Raw genomic sequence first — 22,353 nt, 5'->3', positions numbered from 1 at the left:
CCACAGCACGGATGGTAGCTCATCGAGCCAACATCCCGGTGACCTTTCAAGCGGTTCGATCAGCCTTGGCTTGATACCGGAAAGCACCAGAGCGTTAGTTCTTTCAACTTGGCCGTTGCCTTGTGGGTGTGCTACGGAACACAAATCCAATCAGATATTGTTATCCTCACACAATCGTTTAAATTCTCCTTGGGCAAAGTTTGTCCCATTATCAGTGATGATGCTATGCGGGTATCCATACCGCAAGATTACATCTTTTAAGAACTTCACCGCCGTATGCCCATCACACTTTGCGATAGGTTTCACTTCCAGCCACTTGGTGAACTTATCCACCATTACCAGGATGTGGGTCATGTTGCCCCTTGCGGCTTTGAATGGACCAACCATGTCAAGGCACCAAACCGCGAACGGCCAAGTTAATGGTATAGTTTTGAGTCCGGATCTTTGGGGTATGATTTTGCTTAGCGTACCGCTGGCACCCATTGCATTTTCGTACCAAATCCTCAGCGTTTTCCAGTGCCGTGGGCCAGTAGAACCCATGCCGGAACACTTTTGCCACCAGTGCCCTTGATGAAGCATGGTGTCCACACTCTCCTTGGTGAATTTCCACCAGCATTTCTTTTCCCTCTTCCGGCTCCACACACCTTTGGAGGACACCGGTGACACTTCTTTTGTATACCTCACCATTGATGATAGTGTAGGCCTTGGACCTTCTTTGGATCCTCCTTGACTCATTTTCATCCTTTGGCAGGATGCCGCTGACCATGAATTCCTTAATAGGTTCAACCCAAGTTGGTGCTTCCCGAACCAGAAATACCGGTACGTCTATCACCATACTGTCCACCAGCATAGCCTCTTCCGTCTTAGATCCTGCAGTCCCCGGGTTTACCGGAGCAGTCCCCGGGTTTCCCTCGTCAATGTCCATCGGCACAACATGTGACTCCGGTACGAAAATTGACTCCGATTCCGGGCTTGGTTTGATTGAAGGCATCCTTAGGTGTGCCAAAGCTACTCCGGGAGGAATTTCCTGCCTGGAGGAGCCCAGCTTAGAGAGCGTATCCGCGGCTTCATTTTCTACACGCGGCACATGGTGAAACTCACACCCCTCAAAGAAGCCGGCAATCTTTTGCACATGAAACCGGTATGAGGCCATGTTGGCATCTTTCGCGTCCCAATCTCCGGAACATTGTTGCACCACAAGATCTGAATCACCGTAGAAAATGATCTGGTGTGCCCTGATTTCTTTCGCAACCTTGAGCCCATGTATCAGAGCCTCATACTCAACAACATTGTTCGAAGCCCTGAAGTGCACTTGTAAAACATACCGGAGGTGATCTCCTTTAGGTGAAGTGTGGACCACACCAGCACCTAGACCCTCCTTGAGCTTGGATCCATCAAAGTGCATCTTCCAGTACTCTATTTTTTGTTCCAGCGGTTTGTACTGCATCTCCGCCCAATCGACTAGAAAATCAGCTAGGGCTTGTGATTTTATGGCATCCCTATTCCCTTCTTTCGTACACCGGTACGTATGGTGATAGCTGAATTGCCCATTTGGCAATCCTGCCGCTAGCATCCTTGTTACACATGATATCCGAAATGGGTGCCTCGCTCACCACTTTCATAGGGTGTTCCTCAAAGTAGTGCTTGAGCTTCGTGGCGGCCATGAACACGCCGTAGGTCATCTTCTGGAAGTGAGGGTAGTTCTGTTTTGAGAGGGAGAGCACCTCGCTCAGGTAGTATACTGGTCTCTCCATGGTTTTTCCTTCCTCTTCTCTTTCTACCACAACCACAACACTCACAACCCGGTTCGTTGCTGCTATATACAACATCATAGGCTCCCTTTCCAAAGGCGACGCCAATATCGGCGCAGTGGCTAGCATTGTTTTCAGCTCTTTAAATGATGCGTCTGCCTGAGAGGTCCAGACGAAAGTATCAGATTTTTTCATCAAAGCATAGAGTGGCAGGGCCTTTTCCCCCAACCTGCTTATGAACCGGCTTAGCGATGCCAAGCTTCCGGTAAACTTTTGCACATCTTTGAGATCTTGCGGTATGGTCATTCTTTCAATGGCCCGGATCTTTACCGGATTAACCTCTATGCCCCGGCTTGATACGAGAAAACCAAGCAATTTGCCGGCAGGAACACCGAAGGTGCATTTTGCCGGATTAAGTTTCATCCGGAACCTTCTCAAGTTGTCAAACCTTTGCCTCGGATCATCGATCAAGGTCTCTTTTACCTTAGTTTTTATCACGACATCGTCCACATAGACTTGCACATTTTTTCCAATTTGATCAAACAAACACTTTTGCATGCAGCGCTAGTACGTTGCACCAGCGTTGCGCAAACCAAAAGGCATAGTAACATAGCAATAAGCCCCGTGCGGGGTAATGAACGCAATTTTTATTTGATCTTCCTTTTTCAGGGGAATCTGGTGGAAACCGGAATAAGCATCCAGAAAAGACAACAACTCACAGCCCGCGGTAGAATCAATCACTTGATCGATCCGGGGTAAAGGGAAAGAATCTTTTGGGCAAGCCTTGTTCAGGTTGGTGTAGTCGATGCACATGCGCCACACCTTTGGGGAATCTGGTGGAAACCGGAATAAGCATCCAGAAAAGACAACAACTCACAGCCCGCGGTAGAATCAATCACTTGATCGATCCGGGGTAAAGGGAAAGAATCTTTTGGGCAAGCCTTGTTCAGGTTGGTGTAGTCGATGCACATGCGCCACACCTTTGGAGCTTTGGGTTCCTCCTCTTTTTTCTTTTCGACCAGCACCGGATTGGCTAGCCATTCGGTATGCAATACTTCCACGATGAAAGCGGCAACCAGTAACTTTGTCACTTCTTCTCCAATGATTTTCCTCCTGTCTTCAGCGAACCGGCGCAATGGCTGCCTCACCGGCTTCGCATCCTTCCGGACGTTCAGAGAGTGCTCAGCCAACTCCCTCGGAACACCTACCAAGTCATCAGTAGACCAGGCAAAGATATTCCGATTCTCACGGAGGAAGTTGACGAGCGCACTTTCCTATGCTTCATTGAGACCGGCACCGATGCGAACGGTACGCTCAGGGTAAGCCGGGTCCAGCACAATGTCTTTTGTTTCCTTGGTTGGCTTGAACGCCGGTGTGCCCAAGTTGCCACTCATTGCCGCTAAGCTCAACTGTGAGGACTGAGCCAGCGCAACTGCCGTTTGTATCCTTCTTTTTTCTTCTGCGATTACCAGCGATTCAGCCAGGTTTGATCTGGCGGAAGCGGTTTCCAGTGAGATCTTATAGTTTCCCACCACAATTAAGGGTCCACAGGGTGCCGGCATCTTCATTTTGAGATACGTCGTATGAGTTGAGGCCATAAATGCCACCAATGCCGGTCTCCCCAGTAGCGCATGGTAAGGACTATCCAAATCCACCACTTCGAATAGAATGTTTTCCACCCGGCAATTGTCGCGTCCTCCAAACGACACATCCACCCGGAATTTTCCCATAGGAGAGCAGGAAAAACCCGGCACGATTCCGTGAAACGTAGTGTGGGTTGGCTGTAGCATGTTTTCAGTTATTCCCAGCGTATGCATGGTGTGCCGGTACATGATGTTTATGCTGCTTCCATTGTCTATCAGCACCTTGCTGAACCGCACTCGAGTCGTTGGCCCATGCATGATAGGGTCCACAACAAGAGCATAGCCACCCGGATTAGGCATTATTTTCGGGTGATCCTTGAACGACCAGGTGATTTCCTGATCTGACCAGAGCATGTATTTTGGAACTGCCGGCATCACTGCGTTCACTTCCATGGAACGGCGATGCATGCTTTGCCTATCTGTTGGCTTAGTAACGAACACAACACAGCACAGGTCCGGATCCTGGTAAACATTCCGGCCCAAAGGTGCCGGTGGTGGTGGTTGGCCATTGCCATTTCCCACCTGATGAACTTGCTGGTGCTGCTGCCAGTTTGGCTGTGGCTGTACCGGAGCGTTTGCTCCGGTAAGCGGTGGTGGTGGTGGTAGCTGTTGCCTCAAGAGGTCTTGCGATGGTGGCAATATCGTAGTACAGCCATGTGCTTGCGCATCTTTTACTGCACCTTTCAACATCAGGTACTTTGTCCAAGAACAATCTTTTGTCAGATGGTTTGCCGGCTTTGCCGGATTCGGAATGTGCCACCGGCATGGTTGTTCCATAGTTGATTCCATGGTGTATCTTGCATGTTCTTGCCAATTCTTTTTCTCTCCCCACGGTTTCTTTTCAACCCATTGTTTTTTAGGAGCCGCCCATGGCTGTGATCCGGTTTTTTTGCCTCTGGCTTCCGTTGGCGCCGGAGTTATCCTGCACCGCGGCCACTTGCTGCGCACCGTACCTCCGATCCGGAAAATCTTCCCTTCTTTTGTTGTGCCGGTTATCCCGGTATTGATCTTGGCGTGGTTGGCTTGTTTGCGCCGGATCGGCCTGTACTGCCGGTAGCATCAGGTCTCCCAATGCGTAGCTATCTGCCACACGTATAATTTCTGCCAAAGTTGTCGGCATCTTTCTCTGTAGCTTCTGCCACAGCGGTGAACCTCTTCTGCACCCATTGCAAAACCAAGCAATGGCTTGTGCCTCGATTACTCCCTCACAGGAGTTCCTTGTGGAGTTTCACCGGGTCAGGTAATCCCGGTCTGTTTCATTGGAGCGTTGCACGCACAAAGCAAGCTGCTGCGGCCTGTTCAGTCTCCGGTATGTACTGCTGAAGTTACTCACGAAAGCTTCCTCAAAATCCAGCCACCCATTTATGCTTCCTACCGGCAAGTTGTTAAGCCAAATGCGCGCTGGTCCTACCAGGAAAGATGGTACGATTCTTACCGCCCAACGCCGGTTTCCTCCACCTGTTACGGTGCCTCCGCCACCAGCAACATAAACTGCGGTTACGTAGTCCGCAAGCCAGTCTTCCGGCTTAGTGGTACCATCGTATGTTTTTGTGTCACGGGGCAACAGGAAGTTGCGAACCGGTGGTTCCTCTTTCATGATCCGTGGGCCAAAGCATTTTGGACCCGGAGGACCTTCTGCCTCGATCATTTCAGACAGGTATACCCTATCCAGCCTGTGCCTCGCATCCCGGTCTGGTAGGCATCTTTCTCCTAACTGTTCCCCCAAAGGGTTCCGGTAGGTTGCAACTCTTTCCATTCATGAATCAGCTTCATCGTAATGTTCCGGTACCGCGGCCCTTGCCTGCCGGTACCTTGGCGGAGGCATTTCCTTCTCCATATACGCTGCTCTTGCAGCGCGATAGTTTTGCCTGCTTTCTTCTCTACCGGCATAGTTATTTCTGGTGTAACTGCGTACTGCCCCTGGGTTTTTTCTACCGGCCTCGTGTCGCCCGGCTTGTTGTTTTTCGGCAAGCACCGGATCGTACACAGTCATTTGCTGCGCATTCATCTCTTTTTCTTTTCTCTTGTCCAGGTGGGGGGACAATGCCTGCCACTGGGACTTACTTCCTGCATTCTTTGTAGAACGCACAGATTTCGAAATCGCGGCTTTGTTTACCTTGGCAAGCTGCTCAGCATTTTGTTGTTCAATCATGTCAAGCAACTCCCTAACATGATCTTGCTGTTTTGCTAAAGCATCTCCGGTAAGCGACTCACACAGCTCTACTGCAGCCCTAGCAGCTTTTATGGTTTTATCCGGACTGCTGTACTTAGGTTTCTCTACAATGCTCAACGATGCAGAGGTACTCTTTCCGGCAAGAATCTCTTTACGCAGATCCTGATCTAGATTGCGAGCTCTAAGTCGGTTTTCCAGTATCCTTGCAGCCTGAGCGCTAACAGAATCAAAGCCATGGGCAGCGTTATACTCACGTAGGGTTAGGTTCAGCTCGCGCTGCGCCCGGATGATGTCTGCGCCTCCAGAAAGCAACTTCTGGCGTTGTGCTTCCAGCTCCGCCTGAGCCGCTGCCGGATCGATGTTCTGCGCGATGGGCGTTGCCAGCACGCTCATGGCCGCTTGGAGAGGAGTCTCCAGTGGCGTTGTAGATGCACATGCAACCTCCTGGTTGCGCTCGGTCGGCGGCTTGGCCATGCGCGTGGACTTCGTCGGTCCCGCGCCTTCCGCCGCAGCTCCCTTGCCGGCGTCAGCCGCGCCAACCACCAGCACTTTGACGCTGCCAGCGGCGTGGCCACTGCGAAGCGTAGACCTTGGCGGGTCCGGAGCCACCAGCACCGGCGAGAGGCACTAGCGCTCGGGGACGGTGTCGTAGTAGACGCGAAAGCTCCCAAACTCGATGACGCGGCCGTTCTTGAGGAACTTACCTCCGTTGGCGAAGTAGCCCGTGTTGTCGTTGATAAAGTCCATGTTGAGGACGCGGTCGACAAGCGCGGTGACGACACGCTCGCCGGCGATGGTGAGGAGGCCCGCCCGAATATGTACTCCAGCAAGCGCAGCTGTTGCCCCACGGTGGGCACCAACTGTCGTCGTGGTGAACAGACAGATGCCATGGGATGGCTTAAGTTGTGGCCGAATGTGCGCTAGAGGATTCGGGGGAGGGTTTTTGGTAAGCATGGGGTGAACTCCGGATGGATTCCGGTATCTTTATTGATGGACTTGGCCTTGGTCAGAGGTTGAAGATGTACAGTACAAGTGCACTCTGATAGTTGCCAAGCTAGTAACAACTCTATCTCTATTCTCTCGACGTCCGTCAGTCCCTCGCACAAGGGGGTGCTCCCTCTCCTTATATAGGGGAGAGGGTGGCTTACAGGGGAAGAAACCCAAGGAAACCCTAATGGCATCTTTGACTAGACAAACTACTTTACAAAGCCACTTTGGCCCGGATGACACCGGTAAACCTTTAATCAGGAACGGTGACATCCTCCGGTGTCTTTTACGTCATCATCTGCTTTGGTCCCAGGGCTTCGATTAAATCTGAAGTGTTTCGCTCATCTTTGTCTCCTAGCTCTTGAGAGCATCTTTGACCAGTCTTGCCGACGTGCTACTGTGTAGCCTGTACCGGTAATCCGGTACCTTCTTAGCCGGTTCCGGTATACCCCTCCTGGGATACCGGCACTGATTTACTTTGTCTCACGTTTAAGTGCTTAGCCCGGAACAACCTTTAAACCGGTATCTTGATGGCTCAAACCATCCGATTTGGCATGCCTTTGGCATACCGGGGGTTATCCCCCCAACATAATTTTCAAAAGTATGTACAATTATGTACATATAGATGAAAAGTGGTTCAATCTCACCAAGAAAAACAGAAAGTATTACTTGCTACCAGAAGAGGAGGAACCTATGAGAGCAGTCACAAACAAACATTACATTGGTAAGGTCATGTTTCTTACAACAGTTGCAAGACCAAGATTCGACAGTGCAAAAAATGTGAATTTTTCTGGTAAGATTGGTGTGTGGCCATTTGTTAAGCAATTGCCAGAGCAAAGGAAAAGCGATAATCGTCCTAAAGGGAGCATAGAAACTAAGTCAATCAAGGTCACTAGGGATGTTATGAGGGAGTTCCTAATAGATAAGGTGCTACCAGCAATTCGAGATGCTTGGCCCGCAGAAGAAGACTATCTTTGTACAGCAAGATAACGCCAAGCCGCACATACTGCCTAACGATCAAGAATTCAAAGATGTTGTAGCTAAAATTGGAATGGACATCCAGCTGGTGCAGCAGCCAACGAATAGCCCAGATTTGAATGTTAATGATCTAGGGTTCTTCAACTCCATAGAATCTCTAACAGACCGCAGAAGCCCTAGAACACTAAACGATCTCATCCGTGATGTGCAGGAAGAATTTGCTGCATATATGCGCCTAATTTTGTTATCAAGTTATCCGGTATTCTGTTCTGAAATACCAGCATATATAATGAAATGCTAGTATTTCATTATAAGAGTTTCTCTCGCAAAGGTTAGTCTCTAGCTAGTGGTACTCAAAATTTACAAGAGCCATTGGAGATGCTTTTAAGGCAGAACCGGTCCGACACGGTGTAGGCGCGCGTGTAGCAGACGCCCAAGGCCCACGCACGCCGAACCAAGTAAATTACTCAGCAGGCCAGGCTTGGCGGATGACGCGGCGACTCTCTCTGATCTCCGTCGGCCGTTAACCGCCGGGAGGAGAGGAAGTGGTCGTGATCGTACCGGCCTGAGCGACTGCGCATACCATCGAATCGGTTCCCGCGACACACTCGCCGGACAATGGTAACTCAGGCAAGCCTGGCAGGACAGTTTCCACCCGACCACAGAAATGCCTCGCCGCCGATGCTGTGTTCGACGAAATGCCGCGCCGTTTGGACGGCACAGGCCGCTGTAGTACTTTGGCTCGCGTCCTCGCTTTGGAACGTCGATGAGTGGCCGTCGTGCCGTGAAGAAGCGCACAGCTCGCGTTTGCGATATGCAGTTTCAGGGCCGGGACCCCGGAGGACAGGACAGGCACAGTCCTGAATGCTTTTGACCTTGACAAGATGCTGAAAGCCTGAAACCAAGGTATCAACTAGTTTATTTAGCAACCTTAAAATGTTCTGAATTCGATGCTAACACCAAAGCACTGCCTTGTTTTGTAAGCTTAACCTGTCTGCTGAAGTATATACAACTGTAGTACTTAGTTTGTTTTAGAAAGCTTGGCATGCCCAGTTGTCCAGTATTCTGTTCTGAAATACTAGCATATATAGCGAAATGCTGTTTATCAAGCTTAGTTAGCCTGTTCTGCCCCGTTTCACATCGATGTTTGTTGGGCCTTTTCATGATGCAAATAGTATGTCTGTCCAACTAAAGTTACCACTTTCCTCCATTTAGTTCACGCGATTGGTTTCTGGCCTTGCTATGTATTCCTCTACCTTTTTTCATTTTATTCATCTGGTCTATATGAAAATCTTGTACATTTTCAGTTATGTCTTGTTCAAGGAATCAGTTCGCCAGATTATTTTTGACGATAAGTTAAAGTACTTTACATTTACTGTGCCACTGTCTATTGTACATATCTAGTTCTGTGTTCCATAATATTTTGGTCCGTGGACAGTGTTCCTTAGGGTTATTCTTGGACTCTTTGTACTTGTGTTGCCATGTTGGAGAGTTATCAATGAGATTTACTCAACCTCCATGGTGCTGGTAGACGGGTTCATTCGAAGGTTTGTGGTCAAAAGATTTCCCATTTCTCTCATTACACCTGCATTCAAGGCTATGATTCTTATAGGTAATTGCCCATTCTGAGAGTTGCCAACTCAAAGTATCCATTGGCTCAAACTACTCTCTGTCTGTGACTAAGTTGTAGTTTTATCTTTTGTCCTAAGTTAAATATATATTAAAATTGGACCAAATTTATAGAAAAAGTTGTCAGCATTTATGACACTAAATTAGTATCAATAAAGCCACCTGAACATGTCGCCACTGGCGGACCTAAGAATTTCATCAAGCTTGGGCACACTGTAAGCCCGATCAAATTGTTAACTAAATTTTCATCAAATTTTGATCAAACTAAGCTGCGCTGCTCGGAAGCCAGGGCATGTGCCCGAGCTTAGGGATGGTTGGGTCCGCGGTGCATGTCGTTTTATATTATGCCTGTTTAACTTAAGATAAAAGCTATAAGCACACTTATTTATGGACGGACGGAGTACATGTTTAGGAAAGATTTGTTGTAAAATGGAGGGTAAGCACACAAGTTGGTGTAAACTGATACGCTAGTATTACAATTATATTCCGTCTGATATCACTATGTGCTTATCAGTTCTGCATCATTAGTAGGCTTCATTGTGATGTGATACAAGTTAACTCTTCAATACATGATGATTGGGCATCTCAACAAGGAAATTAAAATAAGACATCAGTATGGGTGGCGCTGATCTCGTTGAAACTGCATGTCATTTTCTGATCTAATTTTTGAACATGTGTATCTACGGTTCTTATTAAAAATACTACTACTATAATCACCCTTCCCCTTAGTTAAAAATTTGAAGCGTTCTTGCATAACTACAGTTGCATGCTGCTTCTCTTAGAAAATGTGAACCAATGTATAAGCTGATTTGCTACAGTGCATATGTGTGAGGTTTGTAGCCAGCGAATTGATAAGCACGATTCAGGCAACTCTGATGAAATTGAAGCAACCAAGAAAGAGCATTGAAGTGCTCTGCTTTGCAACTGTAGCTGATTTTATTGCATAAAGAATGCATTCATGCTTGCTCTGACTGTCCTGCTGTCTTTTAATTGATTTGCAATAGTTTCCTCTCGGGAACTTAATACAATCTGATGAGAGGTATCGATGGCAAAATCATTGTCATGGAATTCGATATGACCCATATCCACAAATGACTGGCATATATCTATTGCGAGTATTGCCTTGTGTGGGTCAGTCAGATCCTGTCTTGGGTACATTAAGATTGCGAGAACTGACTGTTTCAGGGCGTGCTGGATCTAATCCAGTGAGTGATCTATTCTACAGTGACCATTAAGTGTCGTTCTTGCCTACAAAGAAAATAAGAGCCTTGACAGCCTGAACTGTGTAGCAATATGGTGTTGAATCTTGAATCATACGAAGATTGTAACAAGTAGATTAACGGTCCCGAAATCTTCTATAATCATGAGAAGGCCATGGGACATCAGATCAGACATGTATGGGGAAATGCCATTTTAAAAAAGAATTTACTTTTTTTTGAAACATAAAAAAGAATTTACTAAAGAAACAAGATGATATCTCATCGCCCAAAACGTAGATTTTCTAATTTGCTAGTACTCCTTCAGATCCATAATAAGTGTCGGAGGGAGTGCATTAATTTACTGATTTATTTCTTTTCTAGTACACTTACCACCGATTTGCTATGTCCAGGTCCAGCACATTTATTCTCAGATTTGCAACTTTGCTAACCCCTTCGATCCATAATGATTGTCTCTGATTTAGTATATAGTTATACTAAATCAACGACACTTATATGGATCAGAGGAAATAGTACATTTATTTGTCGGTTTGCTAGTGCATTTGTAGTTTATTTACTGATTAAACTCTTTCAACTGCTAGTACATTTATTTAGTGATTGGCCATTTGCTATTACATTTATTTATTGAATTGTGGTGGTTTCTAGTAGATGCAGTAGCGAACAAACCAATTCTCATCTTCTCACCCTCTAATTGAATTGTGGTGGTTTCTAGTATTGTTTACATGATGTATTTCTCTCTCTAAATGCATATATAATTGTGGGATTTTCATATCCTTGCTTTTGGAAATAGAGTATCCATGTATCGCCATACCAAATCTTAAATTGGGCAAAGTAGAGTTTCTGGATCAAAGATTTCCTTTTTTGTATTATTAACAAAATGGTGTATATACATAGATGATGCAAAATGTGAACTTTAAGTAAGGGCTGTGATGTTTTATATTTGTCCATCCCAATTTTCTTGGAGGATATACCTTTAGCTAGTTAGTTTCTCTTATTGTGTTGTAAGTTTAGAATATTTGACAACATTTAGCATGGGTGCACCAAATGCATGAGATCTTGGATGAATAGGATACGTTCTCACTATCGACGTGGCAGATGTATATTTTTGTCTATAACATAAGAAGTACTACTTCTGTTTCATAATATAGTATGTTTTGGCGAACTAATTTATTTTGCCAATACTATACTATGGAACAGAGGTATTAGATGCTTTCACAGCTTCTAGTGGGCGTTTCAGGCCTGGAGCACATGGACGGGTGCAGCAGATATGTTCTCATCTACTATTGTTGTAATTTGTATGGCCTGAGGAAGATATATTGCGATTGATTTAAACAAGAGTAAGCTTTTTTTATGTTGATATGTGCATAATTTTCAGCAATTTGCCGATCACCAATCCCACTTTACAGAGATTGCCTCAGTAATCTTAAGAGAGCAGAGCAAACTGAAATGTTTGTGGTATTTCCTATGTCAACCGCCATCAGTGAAGGTAATGAATAGCTAAGCGTTATCATCACTCTGCAATCAGCTTTCTTATGCCAGTTTGAAATTCAGAACCTGATATCTCCTCTTAGGTTATAATTGCAGAACAGGTCCTAAAATGTTGCTTACTCATTAAACATTGTGACCTACAAATAGATCGCCAGATAACATGATTCAGCATTTTAAATTAGAAGTTAGAAACCTAACCCCCATGCCATAGACAGTTAAAATTTTAGAATTATACATGTAGTCTGGTACAACAATCAAGTCCCCTGACCTGTGTCCTGCGAGTACCTTCATTAGACTGCCCAGATGATAAAGAATGCACACAGTGGCATAGAGTTACACACATCCACTGATGGTATTGGACTGTTGGTGCGTAGTGGCAAATTAAGTGATCTACTACTAGCCGCCTCCCGCACCCCCCAGAAACCCTAGCCGCCTCCCGCCGCCGCCGCCGGCGGCGCCGCCGGGCAAAGGCCGCGGGGCGTGGCGGCGGCGGCGGGCTTCCCTCTTGACGTGGCGAGGACGACGGCTGGGGGATCCCCTCGGCGCTGCGGCGGTAGACCCCCTGCCCATGTGTGATGGCTGGGCGGCGGCGGTCGGAGGAAGGGGGCGACGGCGCCTGCCGCGGCCTCCCACGCCTCCCGTCGGTGCACATCGGTGGTGGATGGTGGGGGGACGGGCTGCGCCATCCCCTCCCTTTCTCGCCGGTGCGGGGTGGTGACCTCGGGATCTTCCCGCGGCACGAGGATGCCCGGGGCAGCAGCCTCGGGTTCGACGGAGGAGGCGGCCTTCTTCTTCGTCGGAGGTGGTCGGCCAGGCTGGTTGTCTTGTGTGGGGGATCATGGGATCTCACACAGGTTTCCGGCAATGGTGATCTAGTCCGGGGTGTCATGGCGGCCGGTGAAAACTGAGCCTCGACCTCGGTCTTGGAGGATGATGGCGGCGTCGGTCGATGTCGTTACCTTGTCGAAGGCATCATCTTTGTCCGTCTTGGCACTACACTCGGCGAGTTGGGGATGCGCGGCTGCCGGTGAAAACCGTGCTCCGACCTCGGTTAGCGGACGATGGCGACGTGTCACGCCGCTAACTTCTTGAAGGCATCGTCGTCGCAGTCTGCGGTCTCTCACTTGTGCTGCTCCGGGGGAAACCCTAGGTCTGGGTCTCCCGGATCGGACGATGGCGGCGCGCCCTGCGTCGTTCTACCTCTTGGGGCATCGTTTTTGGAGTAGCTGCTGGATGTTGGCGGTTTTCCGTGGAGTGGTGTTCATCTACCACATTGTTGGCGCTGAGTCTCAGTGGCATGGTGCTGCAGGGTATCAACGACAGATGCGGGATGATGTATAGGTGCAGGTTGGTGGAGCTGTTCGCGGCCATGGTGGCATCGACGGCAGGTCTTGCATGGTTAATGCGATTATCTCTCTTGAAGATGGAGTCGAGGAAGACGGCGGGAGCAACTCCCGTGGCGTGGGCGTTGGCGTGCGCTGAGAGTCTCGCTTGATCGGATGTGCTTCTCACCTGCTATTGGGCGGTTTGGGAAGGCATTTAGTTTGGATGATGTGAGTTGGTGTATTGTCACCCTCTACATCCCACTGTAGGTATAGTTAGGTTGCTTCGAGATTGATCTTTTGTATTGTTTCTTGTAAGGTTTCGTGAACAATCTAATAAAAAACCGTGTGCATCCTTTGGATGCAGAAGCTGGGGCGATATTTCCCCCATTTCGAAAAAAAAAGTGATCTACTACTGCTAGTACTGTCAATGTACGTACAATATCATACAGTATGTTCCTTTGAAAAGTCTTTGTGCATATATGTAATAAGGTCAAAACCCCATTTGGTTGTTAACCCTCACTCTTTCAGAATCATTCTATTGTTTATATCATATTTATATATGTATGAGGTCGTGATGATTCCGTTGCTGTATGTGGTTAGGATTTCAATGTTCTATTTAACAAATTATTTCATAGATTGCTACCTGTCTAATCGCTTATCCTTTTAAAGATTGTATATTTAGGTGTATAACATGGGTGAGACATGTTGTATACCTATCATGGATGAATTGACGTAAGTTTGGACTTTTGAGACTTTTGGAACTTCAAATCAGTAGAATATTAATGTAATCTGATTATTGTCATGTTTCTTTTTTAGTATGGTTTGTAGGTATCAAATGTGTAGATACTTTCGATAGTTGCTGCATTTCTCGCTGTTGGTGTCTCCTGAAGGTTCCTGCAGAATAAGCATTGCATGAAAGATTTGCCTACTCTCCCAAGGATCTCACTGTTACTTGTATCTGTAGATACTACAAAGCTACCCCGAGTCAACCCTACAATGCTATAAAGTTTCCTGTCAGATCATACTGTCAAGAGTAAACTCCCCTTCGTAAGTACTCCCTGTAAGAATTGAAATAAAGATGCAATAGGGTTATAAAAGCTCGCTTGTTTTTGGGTGAGATGTCATTTCACATCAAAGTTGGAGTTAATGGGCTGCAGGATTTCATTGAAGGGCAAAGAGCATTGAAGGGCAGGCTGCAAAGATATATATACTCCATTTACGACCTCGCCGCTCACTTGAAGACACCATTTACCTAAAGTGGCGCATTTCCTATTTAAGATGTATTTACTCACGTAACCAGTGACACATTGATGCACTAGATATATTTTTGCTACTCCTCCAAGCAGCTGACGCATAAATTGCATCAGTAAAGGGCGTTCAAGATGGTGACACTGCACACAGCTACTGCCAACAGCAAGGTGATGTATAATGATCATAGATTGGCAGCTTCGTCATGAATACATGGAGGGCAACCACTCAAGTACGAGTAAATTTGGCCTAAAAACTGTGACTGAAAAAACTTTTCGCAATAGGTTTTTCCTGTTCTGCATTTTGTTTGTAGATATGCTAACTTGCATTCTATTATTTAGTAAACATTTTTTTAAGGATATTTTTTTTTTCAAAAGCTAACTTCATGATCTCCAACACAGCTAGAACCATGCTGCAAGATCGCAGGGAGTGGAAGGTAGACTTGAAGAAGAGATATGGAAGGGAGAAGGGGAAGCGGACGAAGGGTCCTAGCTGTTTTGCATTAATACCAAGTAAAGAGAAGCATTGACCTCCCCTCCTACTTGTGACACCCCTATATAAGGACCTTCGGACCTTACAAAGCCATCAACCAAATACACATCAAAGCTCAGCTCTCTCTTCTCTCCTCTTCACAAGGTTCAGGTAGCAACTCTGCTCTGGTCCGTGTTCTTCTTCCTCATGCATATCTAGTACTGTGTGTCTTGTACTAATACTCTTGTTTATGCAGTGTTGGTTGTGTGCGAGCCATGAACCGCGGCAATGGCAACGGCAACGGCGGCGCGAGGCTGGAGCTGCAGCTGAACCTGTCGCCGCCAGTGATGATGGAGGTAGACGGCCACGACGACAGCGGGTCTTCCTCGCCGAGCTCGTGCGTGTCATCGGACGGCAGCCCCGGAAGCAAGTCGCCGATGGTGATCGGGGCCTGCACGCGGTGCCTCATGTACTGCATGGTGGCCAAGAAGGACTTCCCCACCTGCATCAACTGCAAGCAGCCCTGCCTCGTGGACCTCCTCCAGCAGGGTGCTGGCGGCGGCGGTGGTGCCGGCGCCTCCGCAGACGGTGAGAAGAAGCGCGGCAGGCGCAAGTGAAGACCGGCGGTGCGGGCGCGTGCCTGTCCAGTGGATGCTCACACGGATGGTCAGCTCCGACGATGCACGAAACCTTGGAGGCTGGAGGAGAGGGAGTGACCGCCGTTGGATCATCCACTGGACAGGGCTGCAGGTCCTCTGCAGGCTACTTAGTTAGTACCAGTAGTAGTTACTTCCCTTTATGTTGCTAGGTTGTCATGAGGTGGTCAGTTTAATTAGCATTATGGCTAGTTTTCAATTGCTGTTGTAGTAGCTGTGGTCGTTTAAATCTGTAATCAATCCCCTGTTTCGGTGAAGAAATGCAAGGGGTGATTAGACCTAAATAACGGTACGCAGCAGCTCGGAAATGATCTTTTCAATAATCAAGTCAACTGTATTTTCGTCAGGTTTTTCAGTTTATATGTATGAGAATTGAGAAATGCAATGGGTACTTCGAGCCCCATGGATTGGATAGTCTACAATTCTTGGTGCTAGTATTTTCTTTGTTCAGAATCGCTTCCATCTCTGGGCGAAATGTTGAAGATGGCAGGAATCGCTTCCATCTCTGGGCGAAATATTGAAGATGACAGCGTTTTAAAAGCATACAGTTGGGTTTTCAGTATTTGAGGAGCATGCAGGCACAGCTCTGTTGGTCTTTCAGTGAGATGTCTCGAGCATCTGGCGGGTGAAACTACGGCTCAGATCGACTGTCAGACGAGGCATGGACTGTTGAAGCATCGACCTCTGGGAAGTGCAGTGCAGGCATCGGTGCTCACTGCAGCGACTGACTGACAGGCACACCGAAAAAAAGCAAAAAATGAATAAACAAGGGCATCATTGCCCAATTATACATGACGGACAAGGCTCTGCAGGAGCTGAACTTGTGTCTGCACGGCGGATGTCGCGGAAGAAGTAAGATCCGCTCCTCTGCCTCGAGGCAGCAAGAGCACGGCCTCGAGGACTACCCGATTAAGGATCCAACGGCCGTGATCAATCGGCAAAGAAAAGAAAGAAATATCTTACTCATTCAGCCTAAATTAATTTGGACCGGTGAGATCATCTAGCCAAGAAAATCAAACATTAATAGATGTTTTTGTTGTTGAAGGTATGCTAGTAGTTCGGTTGAAGAATAGCTTGAAAAAAGGGCACGTAGAGAAAGTAACAAATCCACATGAATGCATGCAGTTGGGGGAAGCCCAGCCCAGCCGAGGTTGGAGTAATGGCATGCGGTGCAATGCGATTCAAGCGGCTCATCGTTGCGTCACAGGCAGGGCCGGATTGATTTCGAGCGAGAGTAGACGAAGCCTAGGAGGAGGAGGAGGACGACCAGGACGACGACGACGTAGTACGCACTCGGCATCGATCACAGCTAGCTAGATTTATTTCGGCATCGCTCACCTCTAGCTACATCGATCGTCGTCGTCTCTGCGGTTTCTGCGTGCTTACAAATGCACCATAATGTCCAGTGGACGGACGGACGAACACAAATGCATCGTCTGCGCATACGCACTTGCTCTCCACCCCCTGCATGCGCGAGGCAACAGCTATAGCTGTGCCATCTGCGGTTTAAAGGCACCTGCGCATCTATTGTGTGATGGCACCTCCGCGGCTGATCTCCTGCCTGCCTTTTTCTGATCGCCCTCATAAGAGCTATCTCCGTAAGTGATCACATCAGTGTAAACAAGCACAGTTAATGTTGCTCTGCAGAGAGGCCTGCCTGGGGCTGCTACGGCTATAACCCAGCCTAGGACCAAAATTCTAGCCAAGGAAAACCTCCCTAAATATTGTGCTCCATAATTTTAGAAATAAGCCAGGTACAAATATAGTTTCTCATGTCACATTGCCATATGCCTAAGTGTTAGTTGGGCAATTCTTTTTTCCCCGATAATAATGGGGGATCAATCCCCACTGCTTGTGATATATTACTCGAAAGCACCTTCGTGCAGATGAGGGGATACAAGAGAGGAGAATTACAACAAAAACAAGAGGCGGCATCAAAGCGAAACGGGAGGTTACCAAAACAGAGTCAAACCAAACCCGTAGTCAGCTACAATCTAGAGGGAGCGACAACCAATAGCTTGACGAGGTGGGCCACCGATGTTGTCAAAGGACCTGATTTCCCGAGGCACAACGTCATAGGCACCGGTGTGTTGCCGACCCCATCGAAGGACCTGATTTGCCGAGGGAACGTCACATACACCGGTGTGCTGCCAACATGCCAAACCGCATCACGACGTCGAGACGGAGCAGCCCACAATTCGCCAATAAGAAAGACATAACCTCGAAGAGACTTGGAGCCAAAACGCAATGAGGACCACCGGTGATATCGACAAACTCATCGCGTGGGGCTTAGCTGATATGATCCTATTTCTCAAGAGGAAGTATATGATCCTATTTCCATGTTTAAGAGTCTAGAACATGGTAGTTGTACTTTGCTTTTAGCTGGTAAAATAAAAGAAGATGAGAAAATTATTGATGAAGTTGATGAGTGTTAAGAATTTTTTTTATCTGGTTTTGTAGATGAAGAGAAGTTAAATGGATGTATTATTTAGTTGGTTTCTCTAAGTAAATCTAGTGTTTCATGGATTATCGCCTATGCAATCTAATGTGCAGCCCACAGTACTACATGGAAAGAAAACTTATTTAAATGATTGGTCTATTTTGTAATGCTAGACGATTAAAAAAGTTGAAATAAATATTTAATATGATTTGGTCTATTTTGGAAATCTAGCCGACGGTTCTGGAAATAAGAGGATTCTCAAAGAAACTACAACTAAACATCAAATTAGATTTTTTTTTATGTGTACAATGAACTAAAAAGAAATGCTTCACTAATCCATGTTTGGAAGTGGCCACTGGAGTGCCGGGTATATTTGGATTTGGGAATCTTTTGTTGGTGCATCTGGTCATCTACTTATGGGGGTGAAACATTATAGATTGGATTTTCATGTTTGTTGATCTTGTTGGTTGATGACCATATTGATATTAATGTATAAATATATGTTTGAAATGGAACTTACTGAACATATATAGAGCTTCCAATACCAAGGATAAACAAATTGCTCAGTTGATTTGGTGCATTTTTAGGTTGTTATAACTTGCCTTTTTTCCATAGGTACAGATTTTAATATGAAATTTCGATTAGTTATAGTCAAAACCCAAAGAGGGATCTGTAATCATGGTACTCTGTTGTTACACACTGGAAGTGGAGCTATTAGTTTAGTAAAGAGAATCTTTACACTTTTGTTACTAGTAACGTATGTACAAAGATGAGAAGTGTTCTGAAAAGGTTGAAAACTTAAAGTGGAAAGTGAGTACAGAATATGTAATAATATGGATTTTGACTAGCTTGATACTACAAATTAATATAGTGAGTGTGTTGGGTTCTCAGATGTTGACTATGAGCGAAGCTATTGTGCAATGGTGTCTCCTCGTCTGATCTCCCGCCTGCCATCTTTTGATCGCCCAGTTTAAGATAAAAATCCCAATCAACGAAAACTTTCCAATTTCCCACGATATTTACCTAGTTATTCATCCCACACGTTATTATATGCATACGAGTTAGTTGGGGAAATTCTTTTTTCCCACGAATAATAGGGGATAAATCCCCACCGATCGTGATATATTACTTGAAAGCACCCTGACAGGGCATGTTCTTACAAATAGATAGGTAAAATTTACAGGGGGTAATAGAGAAGAGAATTACAACGAAAAAAAGAGGCGACATCAAACAGAAGAAGAGGTTGGCAAAACAAAGTCAACGGAACCGTAGGGAGCCAACAATCAAGAGGGAACGACAACCAATAGCTTGAATAGGTGGGCCGCCGACATCGTTGAATGGCTTCATTTGCCGAGGCAACGTCATAGACACCGGTGTGCTGCCAACGCCGTGTTTAATAGTCTAGAACATGATAGGTGTAATTTTATTTTAGCTGGTACAAGAAAAGAATATTAGGAAACTATTGACAAAGATGATAAATGTTAAAGATTGTTTATCTTGTTTTGATTCGGAATTAGATTAAGAGGAGTTAAGTGAATGTATTATTCGGTTGGTTTCTCTAAGTTAATCTAGTGTTTGATGGACCACACCTATGGAATCAAATATTAAACCCATGGTACTACATACAAAGATGATTTAAATGATTGGTCTATTTTGGAATGTTAGACACTTAGGAGGTCCTGCAAAATAAGAGAATTCTAAAAGAAGGTATATCTAAGCATGAAATCAGATTTTATATGTGTACAGTAAAATAAAAATAAAAACTTAACTAATCCATGTTTGTTAGGTGTCAATTGGTGTTGCATACATTGGAATTTGGCAATATTTTGTTGGTGAATCTGGTCGTCTACATATGGGAGTGAAGGAGGATAGAAGTGGTGTTCGTCTTTTGTTGATCTTCTTAGTTAAGGATTATAATGAATTTAATGTATAAAATATATGTTTGAAATGTAACTTAGTGAACCTATATGGATCTTCTCATACTAAGGATAAAAAAATCCTCAATTGATTTGGTGCATTTTAAGGTTGACATAACCTAACTTTTTGTCCCTACGGTAGGGATTTTAATATGAAATTTCGCTTGGTTATAGTCATAACCGAAAGAGGGATCTCTAATCATGTTACTCTATTGTTACACACTGGAATTGGAGCTCTAATTTTCAACTGACCAATTTTGCTTTTAACACTAATAGTTTAGTAAGGAAAGTATTTCTGGTTTTGTCAGTAAAGTGTGTACAAAGACGAGAAGTGTTCTGAAAGGTTGAAACGTTAAAGTGTAATGTGATTATACAATAAGTAATAATATATGACTTTTGACTAGCTTGATGCTAGAAATTAATATAGTGAGCGTGTTGGGCTCTCAGATGTTGACTATGAGCTAAGCTATTGTGCGATTTCAGTAATGGCGTCTCCTCTCCTCATCTCCTACCTACCTCTTTCTGATCGACCCAATAAAAGCTATTTCCACAATTAAGTGCATCAGTGTAATTAAACAAACACAATTAAGGCTTCTATGACTATATCACATTTTAGGACGAAAATCTCAGCCAAGGTTAAAAATTCCTAATTCCCATGATATTGTACCTAGTTTCTCATCCCACATTAATATATGCATATATACAGTTAGTTGGGAAAATTACTTTTCCCGTGAATAATAGGGGATCAATCCCCACCACTCATGATATATTACTCGAAAGCACCATGGTAGGGCATGTTCTTACAAACACATAAGTAAAATTTACAGGGACTACAGGAGAGGAGAATTACAACGAGGAACAAGAGGTGACATCAAACAAAATGGGTGGCTACCAAAACAAAGTCAATGGAATCGCTAGGGAGCCAATAATCTAGAGGAAGTTGTTGGAGATAGTGCCTAGAGGCAAATAATAAGAGTATTTATTATTATATCTCAGTAATTCATAATATAAGTTTTATACCATACTGTAATTGTATTAATAAAAAATATTGATACAAGTGTGGTATATAAACAAACCAGGGTACCTAGTGAGCCTATGTGCGAACTAGCTTATTGGTCATCCGACAAGTACCTATCACTCGAGCTTGTACCAAACAACTTAATTATCAGGTACTTTTGTATCTTGGAGCTATTTCTCACACACATGAGAATATGATGGTGCTTAAATCATATGTGTTTTTTATTCTTAGGAATGATGGACCTAGCATAAACCAGAGGGACAAACACTGGAGCATGATCATACATGAAGATGACAACAAGCATTGGAGGATTTAAGAGGATGCCACAAGTGGAGATTTCAAAACTTTGAAGCCACAATAATGATGATTGAAGACTTGGAGAAATATTCAAGATTATACTTCATACTTTCTTCCATATATTAATATGGTGTTGCATCGAAAACCTTTAATTTTTAGCCGTCATTAGGACTAGGATTTTGTTTAGACAAAAAGTTAGCCATTGCTGCAACACTCGTGTCCGTCTTTTGAGGACAACGCCTAGAACAAGACCGACTATTTGGAATCCCACCTTTTTAATAAAGTTTCATCATACAACCGCAATATCTTGATTGCAATATTAGTTTGTACTTGTTCTCGATTTAAAGTAGAAATTAAGACCCTCGCTGGTCAGGCTGATCACGCACCCGCAAGATCAGTAATCTCCGGAGATTATCCTAGAGATTGCATTGGCGCACGTAATTTGGATGTGTAGTCCGATCATCAAGCCCGAACTCCACCAACAAATCGAATTATCTTCATCTCATCGAAAGATAGGACACCTTTACCCTATCAAGAAACCACCCCTCGTCCCTTCCTTCCCATATACCCATTAATTGTCATGCCTTCTCTCAAAATGACAACCGTTTTAGCAGCAGCAACAGTCCTCTCCTTTTTGCGAGAGCCGAGGATGCATCCGACCAAGCATAGGAATCGCTCCGCCAAACACGCAAGCATCACACCTACATCAACATTGCAATAATTTGACAATAGACTCCTTGGTCCCATGCTTTGACTTAGCGCATAGCCCCGCCAACTGACCAGTTTCCGTCGGACCCATGCCTTGGGGCTACCGTCCGGACCATGGGAATGAAGGTACCCACAAAGCCGGCAAGCGTGGGGCACTTCATCGAAACCGACACTAAATCTGGGAGAGCATGGAGACCTACAAGATCTACATCGACAAAGTCAAGTAGGAGATGCCTTGGGACTCCTTCGTCAGCGACATATTCAAGGGATCACGCAGGTGCGTATCGGCTAGCACCTAGTACAAGCGGAGTCTATTAACTTGGCGGGGATCTCTCTTCCCTGTCAACCCTAAGACCTCGGGGGATCAACATCAGCAACAACGCCTGTCCCTGGGGAGTGGTGGCATGG

The 22,353-nt window shown here is 45.5% G+C and overlaps 1 protein-coding gene across 1 annotated transcript; it reads left to right on the top strand.

Annotated features, from left to right (window-relative positions):
- Positions 1-15,185: 15,185 nt before the first annotated feature.
- On the top strand, positions 15,186-15,527 carry LOC124652268 (protein GL2-INTERACTING REPRESSOR 2-like). Its single transcript, XM_047191286.1, has one exon. It carries the CDS (start codon positions 15,186-15,188, stop codon positions 15,525-15,527), a length of 342 nt encoding a protein of 113 aa, XP_047047242.1.
- Positions 15,528-22,353: the final 6,826 nt, after the last annotated feature.

The sequence above is a fragment of the Lolium rigidum genome, chromosome 5 (assembly GCF_022539505.1).
Source record: "Lolium rigidum isolate FL_2022 chromosome 5, APGP_CSIRO_Lrig_0.1, whole genome shotgun sequence".
In the NCBI taxonomy this organism is placed as follows: domain Eukaryota; kingdom Viridiplantae; phylum Streptophyta; class Magnoliopsida; order Poales; family Poaceae; genus Lolium; species Lolium rigidum.
This window is presented reverse-complemented; position numbering and strand designations above follow the sequence as displayed.